The sequence below is a fragment of the Macaca mulatta genome, chromosome 2, assembly GCF_049350105.2.
Source record: "Macaca mulatta isolate MMU2019108-1 chromosome 2, T2T-MMU8v2.0, whole genome shotgun sequence".
NCBI classification, from domain to species: Eukaryota; Metazoa; Chordata; class Mammalia; order Primates; family Cercopithecidae; genus Macaca; species Macaca mulatta.
The window spans coordinates 116291494-116318586 of NC_133407.1; the positions used below are offsets into that span (position 1 = coordinate 116291494).

The window sequence follows — 27093 nt, forward strand, 5'->3', positions numbered from 1 at the left end:
TAATCCTAGCACTTTGGAAGGCCGAGGCGGGTGGATCACCTGAAGTCAGGAGTTTAAGACCAGACTGGCCAACATGGTGAAACCCCGTCTCTACTAAAATACAAAAATTAGCCAGGCATGATGGCGGTTGCCTGTAATCCCAGCTACTTGGGAGGCTGAGATGGGAGAATTGCTTGAACCTGGGAGACGGTGGCTGCAGTGAGCTAAGATCACGCCACTGCACTCTAGTGTGGGCGGCTGAGCAAGACTCTGTCTCAAAAAAAAAAAAGATTGCTTCACTTGACTACCCAAAAAAAAAAAAAATGACTCAAATTACCAAAGTAAGAAATTAAAGTGTATATACATTACTACCAGCTCTACAGAAATAAAAAGAATTGGCTAGGCATGGTGGCTCACACCTGTAATTCTAACACTTTGGGAGGATGAGGTGGGCGGATCATGAGGTCAGGAGATCAAGACCTCCTGGCCAACATGGTGAAACCCCATCTTTACTAAAAATGCAAAAATTAGCTGGGTGTGGTGGCGTGCACCTGTAATCCCAGCTACTCAGAAGGCTGAGGCAGAAGAATCACTTGAAACCGGGGGGCGGAGTTTCCAGTGAACTGAAATTACGTCACTGCACTCCAGCTTGGCAACAGAGCGAAACTCCATCTCAAAAATTAATAAAATAAAAAAGAATCGTAAGAGAACTATGAACAATTGTATGCCAACAAGTTACATAAACCTAGATGAAATGGACACACTCCTAGAAACATAAAACCTACTGAGACTGAATCACAAAGAAATAGAAAATCTGAATAGACCCATTAACTAGTGTAAGGAGTATGAATCAATCATCAACAAACTCCCAAACAGGAAAGGTCCTAGCCCTGATGGCTTTGCTCATGATTCTACCAAACATTTGGAAAGGAATTGATGCCAGTCCTTCTCAAACTTTTCCAGAGAGTTGAGGAGGAAGGGGTAATTCCTGGTTCATTTTATGAGGCCAACAATGCCCTGGTTCTGGGGCCAGAAAGGGACACTACAGGAAAACAGAAATGCATATGAATATCCCTTATGAACATTCATTTGAAAATCTTTAACAAAATCCAGATGATTGAAGTTTTTTCACCTCTGTTCATGAGAGATATTGATCTGATATTTTTTCATGTAGTGTCCTTGTTGAGTTTTGATGTCAGAGTTGTGCTGGTTTTGTGGATAAGATGGAAAGTATCTCCTCTTAAAGTATTCTGGAAGACTTTGTACAGGATTGGTGTTCTTTTTTTCTTAGATGGTTGGAAGAATTCACCAGTAAAGCATCTGAGCACAGAGCTTTCTTTGTGGGCCAATTTTACTTTTTATGTTTAGGCTTTGTGTAAATGCTTAAAATAGTCAAATTCATAGAGACAGAAAGTAGATGGGTGGTTGCCAGGGGCTGGTGGGGGCAGGAAATGGGGAACTATTGTTAAATGGGGGTAAAGTTTCAGTTTTGCAACATGAAAAAAGTTCTGATGATAGATGGTGGTGAGAGTTGTACAACAATGTGAATATACTTAATACCACTGAACTGTATGCTTTAAAATGGCTAAAATGGTATATTTTAAGTTATCTCCATTTTATTACAATTTCTAAAAATGTATATATTGTTGAGCCTATAACATATAGAAATGTAATATATTTGCCAATAACAAAACAAAAGAGGTAAGTGGGAGCAAAGCTGTATTAGGCTACAGAAATGACTCCACATGGAAAGCTGAATCCAAAGGAACAAATAAAGAGATCTAGAAATGATAAATAGAGTTACAACAAAATCTACAAACATACTTTCCTTTCTTCTCTCAACTTCTTTAAGACAGCTGGCTTCTTTGTGGAAATTGACAAGCAAATTCTAAAATTCATATGTAATTGCAAGGGACCCAGAATAACCAAACAATCTTGAGAAAGAATAATAGTAGAGGACTCACCCTTCCTGATTTCAAACCTTACTCTAAAGCAAAAGTAAACAAAGTGTGGTAGTGGCATAAGGATAGATATATAGATCAGTGGAATAGAAATGAGAGTCCAGAAATAAGCCCATGTGTCTACAGTCAACTGATTTTTAACAAGGTGAAAAAATAGTCTTTGCAACAAATGGTGATGGGACAACAGGACAGCCACATACATAATGAAGTTGGAGCTTTACTTCATCATGCCATATACAAGAATTAACTCAAAATGTGTCCAGTGAGACCTGGACGTGGATTGCGTGGAGTGAAGGTCATGCTGCAGCACACACAGGAGCCTCGCCATGTTGCCCAGGCCCGTCTTGAACTTCAGAGTTCAGGCAATCTGCCCACCTCATCCTCCAAAAGTATCTCCACCAAATCTCATCTTGAATTGTATCTCCCATAATCCCCACGTGTCGTGGGAGGGACCTGGTGGGAGGTAAGTGAATCATGGGGGTGGGTTTTTCCCATGGGGTTCTCGTGATAATGAATAAGTCTCAGAAGATCTGATGGTTTTATAAAGGGCAGTCCCCCTGCACACACTCTCTTGCCTGCTGCCATGTAAGACGTGTCTTGCTTCCCCTTCACCATCTGCTATGATTGTAAGGCCTCCCCAGCCATATGGAACTGTGAGTCAATTAAACCTCTTTCCTTATAAATTATCCAATTCAGGTATGTCTTTATTAGCAGTGTGAGAACAGACTAATACATGCTGGGATTACAGGCGTGAGCCACCGTGCCTGGTCTCACAGTTTTATTTCTAAAGAGTCATGCTATGTGATGAAGAAGCCCAGAAGAGAAAGAAGAAGAAAGAAAAGGAATCAGGAATGACTCTTACTCAGAGTCACTTGACATTCATGGATGTGGCTACAGAATTCTCTCAGGAGTGGAAATAACTGAACCCTGTGCAGAGGGCTTTATACAGGGAGGTGATATAGGAGAACTACAGGAACCTGTCTTCCTGGGAATCTGTCTTCCTGACCTGAGCATTATCTCCATGTTGGAGACAAGGCAAGAGCTCTGGACTCTGCAGGGTGAAGATAGCAAACAATCCAGATGGTAGGGAATGCATCAAAGGTGTGAATACAGGGAAGAGCTGTACATTGGGAAGTAATACAGAAAACGAGCTTATTAAAAATCAACTTGGATTAACCCTTCAGTCACATCTGCCTGAATTGCAGCTATTTTAAGCTAGAAGGAAAATTTGTGGAAGTAATCAAGTTGAAAAGTTTACAAACCATAGTTCCTCAGTTCCACCACTTCAAAAAATTTCTGCTAGTGTTAAAACACACACTTTAAATATAGAAATGATTTTTATTGATTTCCCATTACTCCCACAAGAAGGCAAAGCACACGTTAGAGGAAAATCTTATGAACATAGTTAAGATGGCAAAGTTTTTAGAGTGTCTACAAGCCTTACTAACCATCAAGTAATCCATACTACAGATAAACCTTGCAAATGCAGTGAATGTGGCAAGGTCTTTAGTTGCAAACCACACCTTGTAGATCACTGGAGAATTCATACTGGGTAGAAGCCTTACAAACGTAGTGACTGTCACAAGGTGTTTAACAGCAATTCAAACCTTGACATCAAATAATTCATACTGGAGAGAGGCCTCACAAATGTAATGAATGTGGTAAAGCATTTAGAGTGTTCAGGACTTACTACCCATCTTGTAATTCATACTGGAGAAAAAACTTACAAATGTAATGAGTGTGCAAGAACTTGAGGCACAAATTTTCCCTCACTCAGAGATGTCATACTGCAGAAAAGCCTTACACATGTAATGAATGTGGCAAGGTCTTTGGTCAATTGCACGGCATCAAATAATTCATAGTACAGAGAAGCCTTACAAATCTAACAAATGTTGAAAGCATTAAGCAAGCATTCAGGACTTATAGCCCATCTTCTAATCCATACTGGAGAGAAACTTTACAAATATAGTGAATGTGGCAAGGTCTTTGGACGCAAGTTATACCTAACCAACCATCAGATAATTCATACTGGAGAGAGACCTTACAAGTGTAATTCATGTGGCAAGGTCTTCAATCAAAATTTACACCTTGCATGACATTGGAAAATTCATACTGGAGAGAATTCACTGCACACCTTACAGATGCAATAAATGCGGCAAAGTCTCCAGTTGTACTTCATAGCTAACACAACATTGGAGGACTCACATAGGTGACAAACCTTATAAACGTAATAAACGTGGCAAAGAATTCAGTTTGCATTCAAGCCTCAGTACCCATCTACTGATACACACTGAAAGGTAACCTTACAAATGTAAAGATAATAGATATAAAAATAATATATAAAAAGAGAACAGTTGGCCAGGCACAGTGGTTCACGCCTGTAATCCCAGCACTTCAGGAGGCCAAGGCGGGTGGATCACAAGGTCGAGTTCGAGACCATAGGCCAGGCACGGTGGCTCACGACTGTAATCCCAGAATTTTGGGAGGTCAAGGAGGGTGGATCACGAAGTCAGGAGTTCAAGACCAGCCTGGCCAAAATGGTGAAACCCCATATCTACTAAATATACAAAAATTAGCCAGGTGTGGTGGCGGGTGCCGGTAATCCCAGCTACTCAGGAGGCTGAGGCAGGAGAACTGCTTGAACCTGGGAGGCGGAGGTTGCAGTGAGCTGATATCGTGCCACTGCACTCCAGCCTGCTGGGTGACAGAGTAAGACTCTGTCTCAAAAAAAAAAAAAGAAAAAAAAAAAAGAGAGAGATCGAGACCATCCTGGCCAACATGGTGAACCCTGTCTTTACTAAAAATACAAAAATTAGCCATGTGTGGTGGTGCACGCCTGTAGTCCCAGCTACTAGGGAGGCTGAGGCAGAAGAATCGCTTGAACGTGGGAGGTAGAGGTGAGCCGAGATCGCGCCACTGCACTCCAGCCTGGGTGACACAGCGAGACTCCGTCTCAAAAAAAATAAATAAAAAAAAAGACAGAACAGTTATATCAGAGTACAGAGTTTAATCAGAACTACCAGTACAATTCATCCCATCAGTGGCCAAGTCTACAACATTGAATTCAACCCTCCCAAAACTGTTAGCATTGATCATCTGACTGGGGAGCCTCTCATTCAGCAAGAGGGTGATAAACCAGAGATGGTTATCAAGAGACTAAAGGCTTGTGAGCCGAAACAAAGCCAGTCTTAGAATACTACCAGAAAAAAAGGGGTAATGGAAACATTCTCCAGAACAGAAACCAAGAAGATTTGGCCCTATGTATATGATTTCCTACCAACTAAAGTTCCACAAACAAGCCAGAAAGCTCTTCAGTTACTCCATGAGGAGAAATACATGATAAGAATTAAGATAGGAAACCTCCTAGGCCTTCCATTTAGAAGCTGCTTTTCCTAAGACTTCCGGTATGTATGAATTCTTTGAAAAATCGTACTACTTTTATTTCTACTAATGTTATTCTGAATACTAAGGAAGTGTCAAATGATATAGATACTAAGATTCATCTTTTGAAATCATCTAGTGTGTTTTATCCACTTATCTTCAAAAACATCAGAGATGTCTAAACTTTTAAAACATTTGCTAGAGCAAAATTTATTTTGGTGTTAAACATACTTTCAGTTTGCTCAGAATTTTCAATTTGCTATAAAAATGTATCAATTAGCATAGATAAAAATACTACTTTAAGATCACTTGTTTTCTTTTGAAAATACATATGTACTGAGGGTTATTATTTATGTCAGAAATTGACATTTTAAGTTCTTGGATAAGCACCAAAGTTGAATGAATTTTTCAACAAAATGTAATTAAAGTCTATGTTTACAGATGTTACTCAGGTTAAGAAATATGTTTTAGGATTTACTTACCAGTTTCTCTTTTTGATTCAAATATATGAGATCTGCCCTGATAAATAACAAAGTATTGTACCGCCCTCCCAAAAATAAAAGAAAAAGAGAAAACCCATGGCACTATGTAAAGTAAGCACACTTTGTCATTAGTAAATAGATCAGGCATGCCTGGGGATTGTTCCTTTGCCATAAATAGCAACCAACCATAATTAGTAAGCAGGTGTGCCAATAAAAATGATTTACATGATATATTAACAAGGATCAGAAAAGTAAGTGAACTTCCTGAAGGAGTTGTTTCTGATCAAAGAAACTGATACTGGTTAGCATTCACTTGTTGGGAGCAAGTACCCCAAAATCTGGCCATTAACTGGCCCCAAAACTAGCCATAAACAAAATCTCTGCAGCACTGCGACATGTTCATAATGGCCCTAACGCCCAGGCTGGAAGGTTGTGGGTTTATGGGAATGAGGGCAAGGAACAACTGGCCCGCTCAGGGTGGAAAACCCCTTAAAGGCATGCTTAAGCCACAAACAATAGCATGAGCGATTTATGCCTCAAGGGCATGTTCCTGCTGCAGTTAACTAGCCCCTATTCCTTTAATTCGGCCCATCCCTTCGTTTCCCATAAAGGATACTTTTAGTTAATTTAGTATCTATGGAAACAATGCTAATGACTGGTTTGCTGTTAACCAATACGTGAGTAAATCTCTGTTCCGGGCTCTCAGCTCTGAGGGCTGTGAGACCCCTGATTTCCCACTTCACACCTCTATATTTATGTGTGTGTCTTTAATTCCTCTAGTGCTGCTGGGTTAGAGTCTCCCCTACCAAGCTGGTCTTGGCATTCACTGCCACCTTTTCTTAAGGGGAAAGAATTCTACTGGCATCATCTGACCAGCCATTTAAAACTTGGAATCTAAAGTGATTCCTTAGTGGGGCAACAAGGATGGTTGCTGATGTACTGTGTGGTCTGGTAGGAGAAGTAAGGCAATATGAGAAGTGGAGGAAAAACCCAACTATGTCTTCCATGGCATATTTACTCTTACTTTACTTGGTGCTAAATCAAATGAAACAAGCCCTGGTAATGTGATACCCTACCCTGTTTTAACCTGAGTGACTCTCTCCTAGTACAGAGACAGCCGGACAGACTCCATTTTAAGTTTCTTCACTTGCAGCCCCCTTTACCTCCCTCCCTTAAGGGCATAACTAGTGTAAACTGACTCAAAGCACATCCAGGAATGCACCTACTGATAAGATATTGAGAGGCAAGCTGCACCAGCAGCTCCTGAGGACGCGCTCACAGTGGATGGCACCCAAAACCTCTGCGTTTATCTCTTTGTGATAGTTTAAGCCCCTGTACCTGGAACTGGTTTTTTTGTAACTGCATTTGTAACCAATTACTTTTTTAACTTTTTGCCAGTTCTGCTTCTGTAAAAATTGCTTCAGCTAAATTCCCCCCACTCCCCTATTTGGACTACGGTATAAAAACAAAACTAGCCCCTTCCTTGGGCCGAGAGAATTTTGAACGTCAGCTGCCTCTCGGTCGCTGGCTAATAAAGGACTCCTTAATTTGTCTCAAAGTGTGGCGTTTCTCTGTAACTGGCTTGGTTACAACATTTGGAGGCCCCAGTGAGAATTCTGGCCACCGGGCGAGAGCCAGACTCGTTCCAACCTCCCCCAGACAGATGGCAGACTTACAGGGGAGCCGCCACCTGAAGACATTCCAGGGCCCCATAAGACCTCGTCTATCCAAAGGGGAAGGATGAACCACCGGTGTGTTCCCACAAAAATTCAACTCCTGAGTCCTCAGTTTCTGGTCCCAGAAAGGTAAGTCAGATCTGACTCTGTTTCTCTGGGAGGGAAGTGGCTCTGACGAGGGCCCTCCCTTTATGACCGCCCGCATTCCAAGACACTGGAGGACAGAGTCCTGGTTTTCTGTTAGGTGCCTCTGTGTCTCTCTGGAAGGGAAGTGGCCCTAACGGGGGCCCTCCCTTGACTCTGTCCGTATTCCAGGACGCTGGAGGACTGAGTCCTGGTTTCTGGCAGGCTGGCCTCTCCATTAAAGACTAGTCTCTCTCTCAGTCTTTTTCTCTATCTCTTCTCCTTCTCTTGTTCAGGTCTCCTGGAGACCTCTGTTTTAGAAGAAGAATAAAACTGTTATAAACTCTGTGTGAATGAGTGCGTGAATGGGGAGGTCAAGGGCTTGTGCTTGAACTTCCAGTTTGTCCACAGCGAAAGCTATGGAGTTCGAGTGGGCCCTCACCCGCGGTTCTGTGGCGACCTCATAAGGCTTAAGGCAGCATCGGCCATAGCTCAATCCGAGCCAGGGGTTTATACCAGCCTGCCAATGCCAATGAGGGGACAAGGAGCCTAAGTCCCCTCAGGGGGAGCGGCCAGGCAGGCATCTGACTGATCCCATCACAGGACCCCTACCCCTTGTCTGTCTATTAAAAAAAAAAAATTGTCAAACTTGTTTATATGCACTAGTGTCTATTGTCTTGTTTAGTGTCTTCTAAAGTTTCATCTGTCAGTCTTGTTTAGTGTCTTCTAAAGTTTCATCTGTCAGGTCACCGCTACTGCCCAAGGCTACTGGGAAAGAACTTCTTCAAGGTCCTCAATACTGATTTTCTACCACAGGAGGTCAAATTCCTCATCAGTTGTTTGGGCTGGCCGTCCCAGTCCTGCCTTTTCTGTCAGAAACAAATCAGGTGGTGTTACAGGAGGGGGTGTGGGAAACACTTGCCCATTTGGAATTTCTGGCACCATAAAGGCTGCTGGAGTTTAGATTGCCACATCCCATGCCCAAGTGACTGGACCGCCTCCACATTAGATCAGTGGTGGATTCAAAATAGCCACCCTGCAGACCTGCTTGCCCACCTTTTCTGTCATCCTGTAACTTTTCACGTGCTTTTGAAGTCTGTGTAGAGAAGCCTACGCTCATACTGCTTTACTCTGTCTGGACTCTTATTCTGTTCCCCTGTGGCTACTCTCCTACCTTAGAAAAGATCCGAGTGGCCCCTTTCCTTCTCATCCTTATCCCTTACCCTACATATCTCGTTTTCCTGTGTCAGAGCAAGTCCAGCGCCTCCAAGATTTGGCTCTGCTCTCCCTCCTAAAACCCTTGAAAGAGAAGGTCAGGTTGGAACTTTTTGTCTTTGAGTCATGGAGACACCAAAAATATTTAGGCTGTAGGTCAAGGGGAAGAGGGAGGTCATCTAGGTCCGGCTGGCCAAGGAGCCCTCGGGTCGGCCTCTAGTCCTCCTCCCTATATCTTAAAGCTTAAGAAAACCAACTTCATGTGGCAGGAAGTGTTGGCTATAGTTGTTTTCCTGCTCTTTCTGGTTGTGTTATTTCTGTTCTTCCGATACGCCAGCCCCCCAGGTTGTGAATTTCTCTGTCCGTGCTGGGTTTAATATCTCTGCTCAAACCTTGTTAAACTACCTCCAAAATGGGAAACTCCTCTTCCCAGCCCTGTGAAGAGTGAGTCCTTTCCAATGTATGTTGCAGAATTTCTCTTGAGGCTTCTCAGAGGATTACGGAGTCTGCCTGAAGAAAGGCAAACTCTGGACACTCTGTGAAGTAGAATGGCCACAGTTTGGAACTGGGTGGCCCCCAGAAGGGTCATTTAACCCCACAGCTGTTCAGGCTGTGTGGCGGGTCGTTACTGGAAGTCCCAGTCACCCCGATCAGTTTCCCTACATTGATCAATGGCTGGATTTGGTCTGGAACCCTCCTCCCTGGTTCCGCTCATGCACCATTCATGATCCCACTTCCAAGGTCCTTTTGAGTCGGTCTGCATTTTTGTGCGGACTCTCAGCCCTCTCGGCTCCTCCTGTACTACCTCCTTCTGAAGAAGAGGAAAGTTTTCCTCACGCAGTTCCGCTGCCCTATAAAGCCTCCTGCTCCCCAAGATTCTTCCCTTGTTTCCTCGACTACATCTCCTGTGGGCTCTCCGCCCATAGCCTCCCAATTGCGCCAAGGCAGGAGGAGGTAGCCCCCCTCCTCCCACTGAGAGAGGCCTAAATCCCTCCGGGTGATGAGCGCTCAGCTCCCTTCCTAGTTTATGTCCCTTTCTCTACCTCTGACCTGTACAACTGGAAGGCTCATAATCCCCTCTTTTCTGAAAAGCCCCAGGTTTTGACCTCACTAATGGAGTCCGTGCTCCGGACTCACCGACCCACCTGGGATGACTGTCAGCAACTCTTTTTAACCCTCTTCACCTCTGAAAAGAGGGAACGTACCAGAAGGGAGGCCAGAAAGTATTACATCAGTGAGTGGGCCAGAAGAGGAAGCCCAAGACCAAATTGAAGAGGTTTTTCCCTCTACCCGGCCTAATTGGGACCCAAACTCCTCGGGTGGAAGGAGAGCTTTAGACAATTTTCACCAGTATCTCCTTGTAGGTATCAAGGGAGCTGCTCGAAAACCCATAAATTTGTCTAAGACAACTGAAGTTGTCCAGGCCTGATGAGTCACCAGGAGTGTTTCTGGAACACCTCCAGGAGGCCTATCGGACTGGCACCCCTTTTGACCTGGTGGCTCCCGAAAATAGCTGTGCTCTTAATTTGGCATTTGTGGCTCAGGCAGCCCCTGACATCAAAAGAAAATTAGAAAAGCTAGAGGGATTTGCCGGAATGAACATCAGTCAGCTTTTAGAGATAGCCCAAAAGGTTTTTGACAACTGAGAGTTTGAAAAGCAGAAACAGGCAGCTCAGGCAGCTGAAAAGGCTGCTGACAAAGCATCAAAAAGACAGGTAAAAATCATAGTGGCTGCCATTCCGGAAGTCAAGAAGGAAAGACCCCCATCACAGAAAAATGGTCAGGGAACCCTGGGTCCCCGCCAAAAGGTTCAGAAAGGGGAGCGGGCTCCCCTGGAGAAAAACCAGTGCGCTTACTGCAAGCAGATGGGACATTGGAAAAAGGAATGCCCATTAAGACCAGAGGAAAAGCCAAAAGAGAAAAAAGTCCTCACCCTCCCCGCTGCAGAGGAATCTGATGATTGATGGGCCAGGGCTCCTTTACACTTGGCCCCCAGGAGCCCATGGTGACCGCCACAGTTGGAGGCCAGCCTGTACGCTTCCTAATTGACATGGGGGGGATCACTCAGTACTGCAGATGCCCCTAGGCAGTGTCTCTAATAAAAAAGTGGCTGTATGGGGGGCTACTGGAGTTATTCAAGAATATCCTGTCACCCACTCACGAGAGGTGAGTTTGGGACAGAAAAGAGTAACCCACTCGTTCTCGTGGTCCCAGAGTGTCCTTTTCCCCTCCTAGGACGAGACCTGCCCCACAAGCTGCAGGAATCTATTTCCTTCTTGGCCCAACAAGCTCACCTCATGCTAGGGGACACACCACCTCCCGCTGCTCAGCTCCTGCTAACCACCCCTCTGTCAGAAGAATATCTCTTAGTTTCACCTTCACAACCGCCAGAAAATAAAACTAATCCTCTCCTACTGGACTTACAGACTCTTTCCTTGAGTCTGGGCCAAGTCAAACCCCCTGGGACTGGCTAAGCACCACCCTTCAGAGGTAGTAGAACTCCCGGCCACCGCCTTGCCAGTCCAGATAAAGCAATATCCTATGAGTCAGCGGGCTAGGGAGGGAATCAACCCCCATATTCAGCGACTGTTATAAGCTGGCATACTTACATACACCATGTCAGTCCACCTGGAATACTCCATTTTTGCCAGTCCAAAAACCCGGAACAAATGACTACCAACCTATACAGGACTTAACGGAAGTTAACAGACAGTCACTGTCCACCCAACTGTCCCTAACCTTATACTTTACTCAGCCTGCTCCCACCAGAACACACAGTGTACACTGTCCTTGACTTAAAAGATGCTTTCTTTGCTATTCCTCTGGCCCCCAAAAGCCAACCTATCTTTGCTTTTGAATGGACAGATCCTGGCTCAGGAGACACCACCCAATTGACCTGGACTCGGTTACCTCAAGGTTTTAAAAATTCCCCCACCCTTTTTGGGAAAGCCCTCCAACAGGATTTTATACCATTTTGAGCCAGACACCCTAACTGTACTCTTCTTCAGTACGTAGATGACCTTTTATTAGCTACTGAAACTACTGACAGCTGCCTGCAACATACTAGAGACCTACTTTACCTCCTTCAGGAACTCGGGCATCTCAGCCAAAAAGGCCCAGCTTTGTCTTCCCAGAGTCTCCTACTTAGGGTATGAGATAAACAGAGAAAAAAGGGCACTCACCAGTGCTTGTAAAGAAGCTATCCTGCGAATCTCCACTCCCACCACCAAAAGACAGGTACGTGAATTCCTAGGGGCCGTGGGATACCGTCGCCTGTGGATGTTAGAGTTTGCAGAGATTGCCAAGCCCCTGTACACTGCTACTGGAGGGAATGACCCACTAGTTTGGACTGACACCGAAGAACAGGCTTTCAAAAACCTGAAAAAGGCATTAACTGAGGCCCCTGCTCTAGCCCTCCCTAATATCTCAAAACCATTTCACCTTTTTATTCATGAGAGCCAGGGAGTTGCTAAGGCGGAGCTCACTCAGACTTTAGGACCCTGGAGATGCCCAGTAGCCTATTTGTTTGGCAGAGACTGGACCCTGTGGCCTCTGGATGGCCAAGCTGTCTGCAAGCTACAGGCAACAGCAAGCCTAGTCCAGGAGGCTGATAAATTGACTCTGGACCAAAATTTAACCCTTACGGCTCCTCATGCCATAGAGACTTTGCTGCAAAGTGCTTCTGGCAAATGGATGTCAAATGCTCGCATCCTGCAGTATCAGAGTTTACTGTTAGATCAGCCTGATTTGACTTTCTCTCCCACAAGGTGGTTAAATCCAGCTACTTTACTCCCTGATCCAGACTTCACTACACCTGTCCATGACTGCCAGCAACTCTTAGAAACTACGGAAACTGGCCGACCTGATCTCCAAGATGTGCCCCTAAACAAGGCAGATGCCACCATGTTTACAGATGGTAACAGCTTCCTCAAACAGGGAGTACAAAAGGCTGGTGCAGCCGTTACTACGGAGACAGATGTGCTATGGGCCCAGGCGTTGCCAGCAAGTACCTCGGCCCAGAAGGCTGAATTGATCACCCTCACTCAGGCTCTCCAATGGGGTAAGGACAAACATATTAACATTTACTGACAGTAGGTATGCTTTTGCTACTGTACATGTACATGGAGCCTCAGCTCAAGAGTGTGGACTACTCACCTCAGCAGGAAAGACTATTAAAAAACAAGAAATTTTAGCCCTGCTTGAAGCTGTTTGGCTTCCTCAGCAGGTGGCTGTAATTCACTGCAAAGGACATCAAAGAGAAAACACAGCTGTTGCCCATAGTAACCGAAGAGCAGACTGCGGCCGAGAAGCTGGTCGGCTCCCAGTAGTGCCCTTGGTCCTGCTGCCCACTGTGTCTTTTCCACAGCCCAACTTGCCAAATCACCCAAAATACTCCACAAAGGAAGAGAAACAGGCTTCACATCTTCAGGCTAATAAAAATTAGGAAGGTTGGTGGATTCTTCCTGATTCCAGAATCTTCATACCCCGAGCCCTCGGGAAAACTTTAATCAGTCATTTGCATTCTACCACCCATTTGGGAGGAGGAAAACTGGCCCAGCTTGTAAGGAGCCGTTTCAAGATCCCCCACCTTCAGGACTTAGCTATCCACGCAGCTCTCCAGTGTACCGCTTATGCTCAGGTAAACGCCAAGCAAGGTCCCAAACCCAGCCCAGGCCACCATCTCTGTGGAGACTCACCAGGAGAAAGGTGGGAAATTGATTTTACAGAGATAAAATCACACCGGGCAGGGTATAAGTACCTCCTGGTGCTAGTAGACACTGCCACTACAGTAGTAAAGTTTTTACTAAATGAAATCATCCCAAGACACAGGCTGCCTGTTGCCATAGGGTCTGATAATGGGCCAGCCTTCACATCATCCATAGCTCAGTCGGTCAGCAAGGCATTAAACATCAAATGGAAACTCCATTGTGCCTATCGACCCCAGAGCTCTGGACATGTAGAACGCATGAACCGCACCTAAAAAATACTCTTACAAATTAATTCTAGAAACCGGTGAGAATTGGGTGAGGCTCCTTCCTTTAGCCCTTCTTAGAGTAAGATGTACCCCTGACCGAGCTGGGTTTTCACCTTTTGAAATTATGTAAGGAAGGGCTCTGTCTATCTTGTCTACGTTGAGAGACACCCATTTAGCAGAAATCTCTCAAGCTAATTTATTACAGTACCTGCAGTCTCTCCAACAGGTACGAGACATCATCCAGCTGGTTGTCCGGGGAGCACACCCAAATCCAGTTCCTGACCAGACAGGACCCTGCCACTCTTTCCAGCCGGGTGACCTGGTGTACGTTAAAAAGTTCCAGAAAGAAGGACTCATTCCTGCCTGGAAAGGACCTCATACTATCATCCTCACCACGCCGACAGCTCTAAAGGTGGACGGCATTCCTGCTTGGATTTATCTCTCGCATCAAAAAGGCCAGCAAGACCCAGCAAGAAACATGGATCCCCAAGCCTGAGCCAGGCCCCTTAAAACTGCGTCTTGGCCAGGCGCAGTGGCTCACACCTGTAATCCCAGCACTTTGGGAGGCCGAGGTGGGCGGATCACAAGGTCAGGACATTGAGGCCATCCTGGCTAACGGTGAAACCCCGTCTCTACTAAAAATACAAAAAAATTAGCCAGGCATGGTGGCGGGCAACTGTAATTCCAGCTACTCAGGAGGCTGAGGCAGGAGAATCACTTGAACCTGGGAGGTAGAGGTTGCAGTGAGCCAAGATTGTACCACTGCACTCCAGCCCGGATGACACAGCGAGACTCCGTCTCAAAAAAAAAAAAAAAAAAAAAATGCGTCTAAGTTGCGTGAAGCCATCAAATTAATTATTTTTATTTACCTCTTTTGTTTGTTTCCACCTATCATGCCCTCTGCTCCATCCTACTCTTTTCTCCTTCTTTCACGACAGGACATGTGTGTGCAAACACTACTTGGAAGGCAGGAACCTCCAAAGAAGTCTCTTTTGCAGTCGATTTATGTGCTTTGTTCCCAGAGCCTGCCTGTACCCACGAAGAGCAATGTAATCTGCCGGTCACGGGAGCAGGAAACGTTGACCTGGCACAGGATTTGCACATACAGGAAGCCGGATTGGATGTGGGAGCTCTAAAGGAGTAGAAAAAGGACTCCAGAGCGTTGATTTTTACCTCTGTCCTGGAAAACACCCTGACTCTAGTTGTCAAGATTCCTTTTAGTTTTTCTGCCCTCACTGGTCATGTGTAACCCTGGCCACTTCCTCTGGAGGATCAACCTGGTCCTCAACCCTCTCCAAAACTCACACTTCCCGTCCTAGACCGTGTACTATAAGAAATTGCAACCCTCTTACTATAACTGTCCATAACTCTAATTCAGCTCATTGGTATTATGGCATGTCATGGGAATTAAGGCTTTATATCTCAGGATTTGATGTTGGAACTATGTTCACCATTCAGAAAAAGGTCCTGGTCCCATGAAGCCCTCCTAAGCCAATAGGACCTCTAACTGATTTAGGTGACCCTATGTTCCAAAAACACCCAGACAGGGTCGATTTAACTGTCCCCCCCACTCCTGGTTCCTAAATCTCAACTACAACGACAACATCTCCAACCCAGTCTGATGTCCATTCTGGATGGGGTGCATCACCTCCTTAATCTCACCCAGCCTAAACTAGCCCGAGATTGTTGGTTGTACCTGAAAGCAAAACCCCCATATTACGTTGGTTTAGGAGTAGAGGCCATGTTCAAGGTTAACTCTCTTTCTTGTCATACATGACCCCATGCCCTTACACTAGGAGACGTATCAGTGAACGCCTCCTAATTAGCAACAGCTATAACTTATCTGCTTCTCCCTTCAGGTCACCTGTAATCAATCTCTACTTACTTCCTTAAATGCCTCAGTTTCCTACCAGGCACCTAACAATACCTGGTTGGCTTGTACTTCAGGCCTCACTCGCTGCATCAACGGGACTGAACCCGGACCTCTCCTGTGTGTGTTGGTTCATGTACTCCCCCAGGTCTATGTGTACAGAGGGCCAGAAGGCATGTACTCCCCCAGGTCTATTGGCCAGAAGGGCAACTTCTTATTCCTCCCCCTGAATTGCATTCCAGGTTTCACCGAGCTGCCCCGCTCCTAGTACCCCTCCTGGCCGGCCTTAGCATAGCTGGGTCAGCAGCCATTGGCATGGCTGCTCTGGTTCAAGGAGAAACTGGACTAATGTCCCTGTCTCAGCAAGTAGATGCTGATTTAAGCAATCTCCAGTCAGCCATAAATATGCCACATACCCAAATAAAGTCTCTAACTGAAGTAGTTCTTCAAAACCGCTGAGGCTTAGATCTACTATTTCTCTCCCAAGGAGGATTATGTGCAGCCCTAGGATAGAGTTGCTGTTTCTATGCCAATCAGTCTGGAGTCATAAAAGATACCCTCCAAAGAGTTCAAGAAAATCTAGATAGACGCCAACAAGAACGAGAAAGTAACACCCCCTGGTATCAAAGCATGTTCAACTGAAATCCATGGCTAACTACTTTAATTACTGGATTGGCAGGACACCTTCTCCTCCTCTTGTTAAGTTTAATCTTCAGGACTTGTATATTAAATTGGTTCTTTAACTTTGTAAAGCAGCGCATAGCTTCTGTCAAACTTATGTATCTCAGAACCCAGGATAACCCCCTTGCTATAACTGAAGAATCAATGATTTGATTCCCCAAAACATGAGTGGGGAATGTGATACCCTACCCTGTTTTAACCTGAGTGACTCTCTCCTAGAAGAGATAGCCGGACAGACTCCATTTTAGTTTCTTCACTTGCAGCCCCCTTTACCTCCCTCCCTTAAGTGCATAACTAGTGTAAACCGACTCAAAGCACGTCCAGGAATGCACCTACTGATAAGATATTGAGGCAAGCTGCACCAGCAGCTCCTGGGGACGCGCGCGGTGGATGGCACCCAAAACCTCTGCATTTATCTCTTTGTGATAGTTTAAGCCCCTGCACCTGGAACTGGTTTTTTTTGTTGTTGTTGTTGTTTTGTAACTGCATTTGTAACCAATTACTTTTTTAACTTTTTGCCAGTTCTGCTTCTGTAAAAATTGCTTCAGCTAAATTCCCCCCACTCCCCTATTTAGACTACGGTATAAAAACAAAACCAGCCCCTTCCTCGGGGCTGAGAGAATTTTGAGCGTCAGCTGCCTCTCGGTCACTGGCTAATAAAGGACTCCTTAATTTGTCTCAAAGTGTGGCGTTTCTCTATAACTCCCTTGGTTACAACAGTAACAGCTGTTATTAACTGCCTTTAAAAATCTGTCCCATTTTTTTCCAGGTACTTAAAATATAAGTGCCAGTAAGTGGTTCTTATATATATTTTTTGGGTGGGGCGGAATTCATTTTCCTTGTCTTCTGATATTTTAAAAATCCATCGATTTTTCAAGATTGAAAAGAATTATAGCAAGCCGGGCGCGGTGGCTCACGCCTGTAATCCCAGCACTTTGGGAGGCCGAGGCGGGCGGATCACGAGGTCAGGAGATCGAGACCATCCTGGCTAACGTAGTGAAACCCCGTCTCTACTAAAAATACAAAAAATTAGCCAGACATGGTGGCAGGCATCTGTAGTCCCAGCTACTCGGGAGGCTGAGGCAGCAGAATGGCGTGAACCCGGGAGGCGGAGCTTGCAGTGAGCCGAGATTGTGCCACTGCACTCCAGCCTGGGCGACAGAGCAAGACTCAGTCTCAAAAAAATAAAATAAAATAAATTATAGTAAACACTTCATTCTTTTCTCTTTTTTTTGTCCCACCCATTCCTGCCCAACCAGCACTTCATTCTTTATAAAACTTTCTATAATGCTTTATTTGAATGTTACTATTATGTGCTTTCTAAAATGGTGTGAACTACCAAACTCATGGATTCTCACTAGGTTATCAGGCATACAGTAGTCTTTATCAGAATCAAATGAAACTTCATTAAAAAAAAGAAAACTACCAATATAGAAATTCTTGAGTATGATTCACATTTAACTGCTGGCACTATAATTTGTAGCTCTTTGATTCAGAATGTACATAGTACTCATGTTTTAGGTAATAGGTAATACAGTTTATTTTATTTTTTTTTTTGAGACAGAGTCTCGCTCTGTCACCCAGGCCAGAGTGCAGTAGCATAATCTCAGCTCACTGCAACCTCCGCCTCCTGGGTTCAAGCAATTCTCCTGCCTCAGCCTCCCCTGCCTTGGGATTACAGGCGCGTGCCACCACACCCAGCTAATTTTTGTATTTTTAGTAGAGATGGGCTGTCACCATTCACCACGTTGGCCATGCTGGTCTGGAACTCCTGACCTCAGGTGATCCGCCCACCTCAGCCTCCTAAAGTGTTGTGATTACAGCCGTGAGTCACCACGCCCAACCTAAAGTTTAAATTTTCCTTAAAAAAAAAAAAGTGTCCAAAGACCTAAAAGGGCTAAAACTAAAAAACTCTTAGAAGAAAATATAAAAATAAATCTTCATGACTTCAGATTTGGCAATGGGGACCATGGGGAGTGACTGCTAACAGGTATAGAGGTACAGGGTTTCTTGGGGGGTAATGAAAATATTCTAATATCTATTATGGTAATGATTGTACAATGTTGTAAACACGGTAAAAACCACTGAATTGTACACTTTAGATGAGTGAATTGTTATGTGTGATTTATATTTCAAAAGGTTTTTTAAAAAATTCTATAACATAAGCAGCTTGACACAGCTGAGACACTCACCTCTCTCTCAAATTCATCCTCCTCCTCCAAAAGATCATACACCTGCTCTAAAAGCTGAACTCCCAGGCCATGAATTACATCAGCTCTCAAGACTTCAACTAGTCTCCTGATCTTTTCAGAACCTGGCATGATAGCTAAAAGGCAACAACAAAGACAAAGGGAAAAATAAACACTTTTTTACCACTACAGCAAGAACACCACAATTTTTAAAAATTTTGCATTTTATTTTATTTTTATTTTATTTTTGAAACTGAGTCACGCTCTGTTGCCCAGGCTGGAGTGCAGTGGCACGATCTCGTCTCACTGCCCCCTGAGTTCATGCCATTCTCCTGTCTCAGCCCCCCGAGTAATTGGGACTACAGGTGCCTGCCACCACGCCTGGCTAATTTTTTGTATTTTTAGTAGAGACGGGGTTTCACTGTGTTAGCCAGGATGGTCTTGATCTCCTGACCTCGTGATCCGCCCGCCTCGGCCTCCCAAAGTGCTGGGATTGCAGGCGTGAGCCACTGCGCCTGGCCCATTTTTTTTTTTTAAGTGACAGAGTCTTGTACTGTCACGGGGATGTAGTGCAGTGTGACCATAGCTCACTATATAGCCTCTAACTTCTGAGCTCAAGCAATCATCCTGCCTCAGCTTCCCAAGTAGCCAGAACTACAGGAATGCGCTACCACCTGCAACTAATTCTTAAATTTTTTGTAGTGATGGGGTCTATGTTGTCCTGGTTGGTCTTGAACTCCTGGCCTCAAGCAACCCTCCCACCTCGGTCTCCCAAAGCAGCGAGACTACAGGCATGATTATACCACACCAGGCCTTTTTTTTTTTTTTTTTTTTTTTTTTTTTTTTTTTTTTCATTTCATTTGATTTTTTGAGATAAGGTCTTGCTCTGTCGCTCAGGCTGGAGTGCAATGGCATGCTCATGGCTCACTGCAGCCTCAACCTCCTGGGTTCAAGAAATCTTCTCACCTCAGCCTCCTGAGTAGCTGGGACTACAGGCATGGATCACTATGCCCGGCTAATTTTTGTATTTTTTGTAGACACAAGTTTTCATCATGTTGCCCAGGCTGGTCTCAAACTCCTGGACTCAAACAATCTGCCCTCCTCAGCCTCCCAAAGTACAGGCATGAGCCACCGCACCCAGCAGGCCTGTTTCTAAAAAAATCTTGATATACTAACATTCTTTTTTCCCTATGACAAGAGTTTGGTTTAATGACTTAAAATTTACATATGAACTTAAGCTTCACTACCATCTCTTAAACCTTAAAAACACCACAACTGTCTAACTTGAAGAAAAGTCACATGAAAAACCACAAACATTTATCTATTTATTTATTTTTAAAAATCAATTTTCATGTAACTTTTCAGGAATACCTCTGTTGCATAACACAGGATATACCTTTTACAGAGATATGCAAATGAAATAATTTTAAAAACACACAAAAAATTTACAGGCATTAGTTCCTTGTTTTGACATATTTCTCCAATAAACACATGCTCTCCAGTTTGTTGTAAAAGAATAAATTGGGCCAGGCGTGGTGGCTCACACCTGTGATCCCAGCACTTTCGGAGGCCAAGGTGGGAGGATCACCTGAAGTCAGGAGTTCAAGACCAGCCTGGCCAACATGGTGAAACCCCGTTTCTACCAAAAATACAAAAATTAGCCGGGCATGGTGGTGCATGCCTGTAGTCCCAACTACTCAGGAGGCTGAAGCAGGAGAATCTCTTAAACCCAGGAAGTGGAGGTTGCAGTGAGCCAAGATCACGCTACTGCACTCCAGCCTGGGTGACAGAGTGAGACTCCATCTAAAAAACAAAAAATAATAATAAGCTGATCACCTGAAGGCAGCTCTTTAAAATGGATTTCCTCTGCCTCTTCTGCAACCTTCCCATGAAGTATCAGTGTGTCCCGATATTTCCGATGAAGTTTGAATTCTGACACTGGGTTTGCTACTGGGACATCTTCACAGCTCTCTTTAGAATCCAGTTTCAGAGTCTGAGTCATCAATTGTACCAAGGCATTAATTTCATTTGTCTGACCTTTCCTGGGGGAAAAAAGTATCCCTCTGTTATTTAATTGACTTCATGAGAATTTTTTGTTAAAAAATTACATACAAAACCTTTAGGGAGTTCTGCTTTGAAATGTCCAAGTAAGCTCCTACAGGCTGACCTGACACTTCCGCAAATAACAACTACAAACTCTAGACAAAATACAAAACTCAACAATGTAAAGGCAATGCAGAATAAACAAAATCTGCAGGCAGATCTGGGAGAACAGGCAACACCTTTTAGCCTGAGGGCAGGCCATGGGCAGATCAAAGTACAAGAGAACTCACAATCTTTCTGGCCTACAGAAAGGAGAGTTCAGAACAACCACTGTCACTAGAAAGTGACAGAGGAACCTTGGAGACAGTCTAAAAGAAACAGCCCCAGATTCTGTGTATAAATTCTGCCTGTTTCAAAGTAACTTAACCACACTCAAGTACAAAGCTCAAGAACAGTTAAACACAAAATACCAGCTTCCAATGAGGTAAAATTCAGTATCTAGCATCCCATCAAAAATAACCAGATATGCAAAGAAGCAGGAAAATATCATGCATTTGTGAAGAGAAAGAAATCAGTTAATAGAAACATACCCAAATATGACACAACCGATAGAATAAATGAGGACATTAAAATGGGTAGTATAAATATATTCCATATGGCCAAGGTAGAAGAAAACATGAACATGTTAAGGAGACACAAAGATATTTAAAAAAGACTCAAATCAAATTTCTAGAAATGAAAGATACAATATATTAAATACACGGGATAGGATTAACAGATTAGACATTGCAGAAGAAAAGATTAATTAACTCAAAGACATAGCAATAGAATCTATGAAATGTGAAACAGAAAAAAAGTAAAAATAGGCCAGGTGCAGCGGCTCATGCCTGTAATACCAGCATTCTGGGAGGCCTAGGCAGGCGGATCACCTGAGGTCAGGAGTTCAAGACCAGCCTGGCCAATATGGTGAAACCCGGTTTCTACTAAAAATACAAAAATGTAGCCGGGCGTGGTGGCGCGTGCCTGTAATCCCAGCTACTTGGGGCCGGGGGGTCGGGGGGCTGATACAGGAGAATCGCTTGAACCCGGGAGGCAGAGGTTGTAGTGAACCGAAATCATGCCACTGCACTCCAGTCTGGACGACAGAGTAAGACTCTGTCTTAAAAAAAAATAAAAATAAAAAATAAAATATTTTTTAAAAACATAAAAATAAACAGAGCATCAGTGAGCTGTGGCACAAATTTAAGGAGTCTAATATACATGTAATTAGAATCTCTAAGAGGGCAGAAAGAAGTAAAAAAAAAAAAAAATGTGAAGAAATAATGGCCAGGCCAGGCGTGGTGGCTCACGCCTGTAATCCCAGCACTTTGGGAGGCCGAGGCGGGTGGATCACAAGGTCAGGAAATCGATACCATCCTGGCTAATATGGTGAAACCCCATCTCTACTAAAAATACAAAATATTAGCAGGGTGTGGTGGTACGCGCCCGTAGTCCCAGCTACTCGGGAGGCTGAGGCAGGAGAATTGCTTGAACCTGGGAGGCAGAGGTTACAGCGAGCCGAGATCGCGCCACTGCACTCCAGCCTGGGTGACAGAGCAAGACTCCATCAAAAAAAAAAAAAAGAAAGAAAATAAAGTCAGACATGTGCATAGAAGACACATTTTTGGCCAGATTAGTTCACACCTGTAATCTCAGCACTTTGGGAGGCCAAGGCGGGCGGATCACCTTAGGTCAGAAGTCGAGACCAGCCTGACCAACATGGAGAAACCCTGTCTCTACTAAAAATACAAAATTAGCCAGACGTGGTGGCACATGCCTATAATCCCAGCTACTAGGGAGGCTGAGGCAGAAGAATCGCTTGAACCCAGGAGGCAGAGGTTGCAGTGAGCTGAGATCATGCCACTGCACTCCAGCCTGGGCAACAAGAGCGAAACTCCGTCTCAAAAAAAAAAGAGACTTTTTAGCTCCAGCATATGCCACAAACCATTTATAATTTTATCAGTGGGAATACTAGAGATCTGAATACTACTGAAAATGTACATTTAATATTCATTAAAAAAGAAATAGTTTATAAAGGGAGACAGAAAAACAAGAACTTACCCTTCCCTGCAATCCCCATCTGACTTATCAGTTGAACTTGTAGAAGAACTTAACTCATCCTCAGACAGACAATGAATCAGTTTCCTTTCCTATTAAATGTTTGGAAGACATAAAATTCTACATGACAACACAACCAGAATGTGATACTTGAACCAGTCTTAGATGCAACAACTAGACACAATATGTTCCTAGGTGCAATACAGCAGGAGAATCTAACAAATACAAAAATTGTTACCATATGATTTGTGGCCAAAAAAAGCACAAAAACTGATTTTACCCACATGATATCCCAGTTCACTCATAAAGTTCACAAGAATAACTGAATAACATCAGGTGAAGTTTTGTTTTTGTTTTTATTTGTTTTGTTTTTTGTTTTTTTTTTTGAGACAGAGTCTTGCTCTGTTGCCAGGCTAGAGTGCAGTGGCACGATCTTGGCTCATAGCAACTTCTGACTCTCTGGTTCAAGCAATGTTCCTGCCTCAGTCTCCCAAGTAGCTGGGATTACAGGCACATGCCACAATGCCCAGCTAATTTTTGTATTTTTAGTAGAGACAGGGTTTCACCATGTTGGCCAGGGTGTCTTGAACTCCTGACCTCATGATCCGCCCACCTCGGCCTCCCAAAGTGCTGAGATTACAGGCATGAGCCACCGCGCCTGGCCAAGGTGAAGTTTTACAAGAGTCTCAGCTGTGAAGAAATTTCCAGAGGAGAATGGATGGCTAGTTCCGGCGTATCAACTCCTAAGCAGAGAGCTTGTCTATAGGAATGTTGGCATTTTAAATTACCTAAGCAACCTCAGCTTGCCTGTTTTTTTGTTTTTGTTTTTGTTTTTTGATACAGGGGTGTCACTATGTTGCCCAGGCCACAAACTCCTGGGCTCAAGCGATCCTCCTTCCTTGGCCTCCCAAGTAGCTGGGATAACAGCCACAAGCCACCATGCCCAGCTTCAGCTTGCTCTTAATGTGAGACTGTTAAAGTGCTTTAAAGGATTACCTAATAATACACATAGACCTTACAACTCTGGGATATGGAAGGCAGCCTCTATTAGTGAAATAACTAAATGATACAGTTAAAGAAATAATACATCCATTACTTTCAAAGAGCAGGAAAAATTCCCAGAGTATTATACAGAGAGGTGAACATGGGTTAGAAACCTAGCAATTACCCATTTAGCCAAAAGACGGTGTCCCTACATCATCTACAGGCAAGAAGGTAAACTATATTGACACAAATAAGAAATTGAGGAATGATTAGCAAGTGAGACTCGAATCTGGCAACACAGATGGGTATGTTGGTATCACAACAGACTGAGCAAAGTGTTGCCTAGTGCAAGTCCTTAGAAAGTTCTGTTTACTTATTTATTTATATTTTTGAGACAGGGTCTTGCTCTGTCACCCAGGCTAAAGCACAGTGGTATGAACACAACTCACTGTAGCCTTGACCTCCTGGGCTCAAGTGATTCTTCCACCTCAGCCCCCTGAGTTGCTGGGACTACAAGTGTGCGCCACCTTGCCAGGTAATTTTTTTTTTTCTTAGAGACAGGGTCCAACTATGTCGCCCAGATTGATCTCAAACTCCTGGGCTAAAGCAATCTTCTCACCTTGGCCTCCCAAAGTGCTAGTATTATAAGCATGAGCCACTGCATCAGGCCAGGAAGTCCTGTTTTAAAGACCAACCTAAGAAATATCTTCAATTAGGCTATCAATTGTTTATAAGAGTACCTGAAAATTTTATTTCCTTAATGGGTCAAACATAATCCTTTTGACTATTATTTACCAGTTCCTTTCTTTATCAAGAGTGAAAAGATGTAATAAGCTGGCCCTGTCCCAAAAATAAATGGAGCTGACATTTAAAAGGTTTACTGCATTAGGCCTGCCAGAAGTAGACTGTCCACCTTCTTCTCTCTTAGGAGTACGTAATGCACCTGAGTGACACTGCAGTCAGAGGAGAGCCGTCGGGCGGGCATGGGCTGGTCTTCCTCCTGGGGTTTTCCTTGCCCTGCTACACTCAGAGAAGCTTTCCTCACTGAAGGGCCTGAAAAAGCAAACATCCCCAGTAGTTGTTTGTGGTGGGCTGCCCCAATTGAAGAGGGCTTTGTATTTGGTATGGAATGTACCCCAGCAAGAGCTGGCCCAAAAGTAACTCAAACAGCATATTTATCATTACTCTGGTGTCTGACACTTCAGTTGAAATCTTAGCTCTGGGTCCACCAGTTCTGTGACCTTGGGCAAGTTACTTAACTCCTCAGAGCCTCTGTTTCCTCAGCTGCAAAATGGCGATAATAATGCATATTTTGGCAATTACTGTAAATATTTTTACCCTTAATATGTTTACCATAATGCCTAAGACATGGTCAGCATTCAATAAATGGAAACTGCTAGTACTATCTTTAAAAAATAATAAAAAGAATGATAGCCCTCAGCCTAGGGCAGCACCACTCCCCCAGCAACCTCCCTCTGTTCCTAAGATGAGAGCAACTCACTGACCAGTGGACACTGGACATGGAAAAAAGTTAAACATTCACTTGATTTCTGGTCTGAAACCTCCCAAGAGTTACTGCCACTCAAAACCCTCTTGTTATTTCTTTAATATCCCCTTCCTCTGATATTTGAACCAGATTCAACACCCTATGATGATTTCTTAAAAGGCTTGACTAAGAAATTTCAAAATCTTTTCCAAATCAATTTCCTACATGTTTTACTGCTGCTGGAAAGTTTCAACCTCTCATAGTCAGAACCAGTGCTTCTGTCCACGGACCATACCTCTAACTGCCAATTAGATGAAGAAAATAAGTCAACTTTACCTGAAGAGGACATTTCTTCCTGTGACTGCTTTAGTCGCCTCCTCTCTCTGGCTGATAATGGTCGATCCTTTAAAAAAAAGTCACAGAGTCACTTCCATTCCTACTTGCTATTCTTATAACACCTACAATCCATAATGTATCATCCAGCATTAAGAAAAAGGTCTCAGCTGGATGCGGTGGCTCACACTTGTAATCCCAACACTCTGGGAGGCTGAGGTGGGCAGATCACAGGGTCAGGAGTTCGAGGCCAGACCGACCAACATGGTGAAACCCCATCTCTACCAAAAATACAAAAATTAGCCGAGCATGGTGGCGCATGCCTATAATCCCAGCTACTCGGGAGGCTGATGCAGGAGAATTGCTTGAATCTGGGAGGCGGTGGTTGCAGTGAGCTGAGATCGCACCATTGTACTCCAGCCTGGGTGACAGAGCAAGACCAAAAAAAAAAAAAGGTCTTGCACTGGACTTACAGGAGTGTCCACTGGAAACCAGCCCACAGCAGGGTTATAGCTACTAGTGAGAAATGATCACAGCCCTCGTTTCTGGGAGGTGCTCATTTTTAGAAGGGCAAATGGGGACTTTCACATTTGCCATATTCAGAATCTACTTGGTTTCTGTTTGTTTTTTGTTTTTTTTTTTTTTGAGATGGAGTCTTGCTCTGTAGCCCAGGCTGGAATGCAGTGTGGCCCGATCTCAGCTCACTGCAAGCTCTGCCTCCCAGGTTCATGCCATTCTCCTGCCTCAGCCTCCCGAGCAGCTGGGACTACAGGCGCCCACCACCACGCCTGGCTAATTTTTTGTATTTTTTAGTAGAGACGGGGTTTCACCGTGTTAGCTAGGATGGTCTCCATCTCCTGACCTCGTGATCCGCCTGCCTTGGCCTCCCAAAGTGCTGGGATTACAGGCGTGAGCCACCTTGCCCAGCCTACTTGGTTTCTTTAATTCACTGGAAGTGACCATCTCTGAAACCACAGAATCTGTCCATTTCAATCAAAGATTCTGCTGAGGCTGGGTGCGGTGGCTCACACCTGTAATCCTAGCACTTTGGGAGGCTGGGGCAGGTGGATCATCTGAGGTCAGGAGTTTGAGACAAGCCTGGCCAACATGGGAAAACCCCATCTCTAATAAAATACAAAAATTAGACAAGCGTGGTGGCTGGCACCTGTAGTTCCAGCTACTGGGGAGGTGGAGGCAGGAGAATTGCTTGAACCCAGGAGGCAGAGGTTGCAGTGAGCCAAGATCATGCCACTGCACTCCAGCCTGGGCAACAGAGTGAGACTCCATCTCAAAAAAAAAAAGATTCTGCCGAGATCACATCTGTCCCATCTGTCCCTTCCAGTGTTTGGCAAGAAGCAGAGCTAAGATGTTTTAATACAAAACTTCATAATATACACAAGATTTTACAACCAATAAGAAGGTTTTGGAGGGTTTTTGCTTTGAGACAGCTTCTCGCTCTGTACAGTGCTGTACCAGGCTGAAGTACAGTGGCATGATCTCGGCTCACCTTAACCTCTGCCTTTTGGGTTCAAGCCATCCTCCCACCTCGGCCTCATAGTAGCTGGGACTATAGGCACGTGCCACCACATTTTACTAATTTTTAAATTTTTTGTAGAGA

At 44.3% G+C, this 27093-nt stretch overlaps 1 protein-coding gene across 44 annotated transcripts in view; it reads right to left on the bottom strand.

Moving 5' to 3' along the window:
- NEK4 (NIMA related kinase 4) overlaps window positions 1-27093 on the bottom strand; it is a 71579-nt gene that overhangs the window by 21867 nt on the left and 22619 nt on the right. For 25 of the 44 annotated variants that reach the window (XR_013414018.1, XR_013414011.1, XR_013414009.1 and 22 more), the window contains 5 exons: window positions 25479-25545; window positions 24600-24709; window positions 22676-22764; window positions 20369-20574; window positions 18536-18669 (listed from right to left, as the gene is read on the bottom strand). Coding sequence is in view for 32 of the 44 variants with exons in the window: in XM_077993086.1 (XP_077849212.1) it covers window positions 18536-18669; window positions 20369-20574; window positions 22676-22764; window positions 24600-24709; window positions 25479-25545 (606 nt within the window). In the remaining 12 variants the exon portion in view is untranslated. Of the gene's footprint in view, window positions 1-3258; window positions 4893-13913; window positions 14112-17858; window positions 18188-18535; window positions 18670-19844; window positions 20079-20368; window positions 20575-22675; window positions 22765-23351; window positions 24710-25478; window positions 25546-27093 lie in introns of those variants that run through there. The other 19 variants (XM_077993080.1, XM_077993076.1, XM_077993075.1 and 16 more) reach the window with 9 other exon arrangements.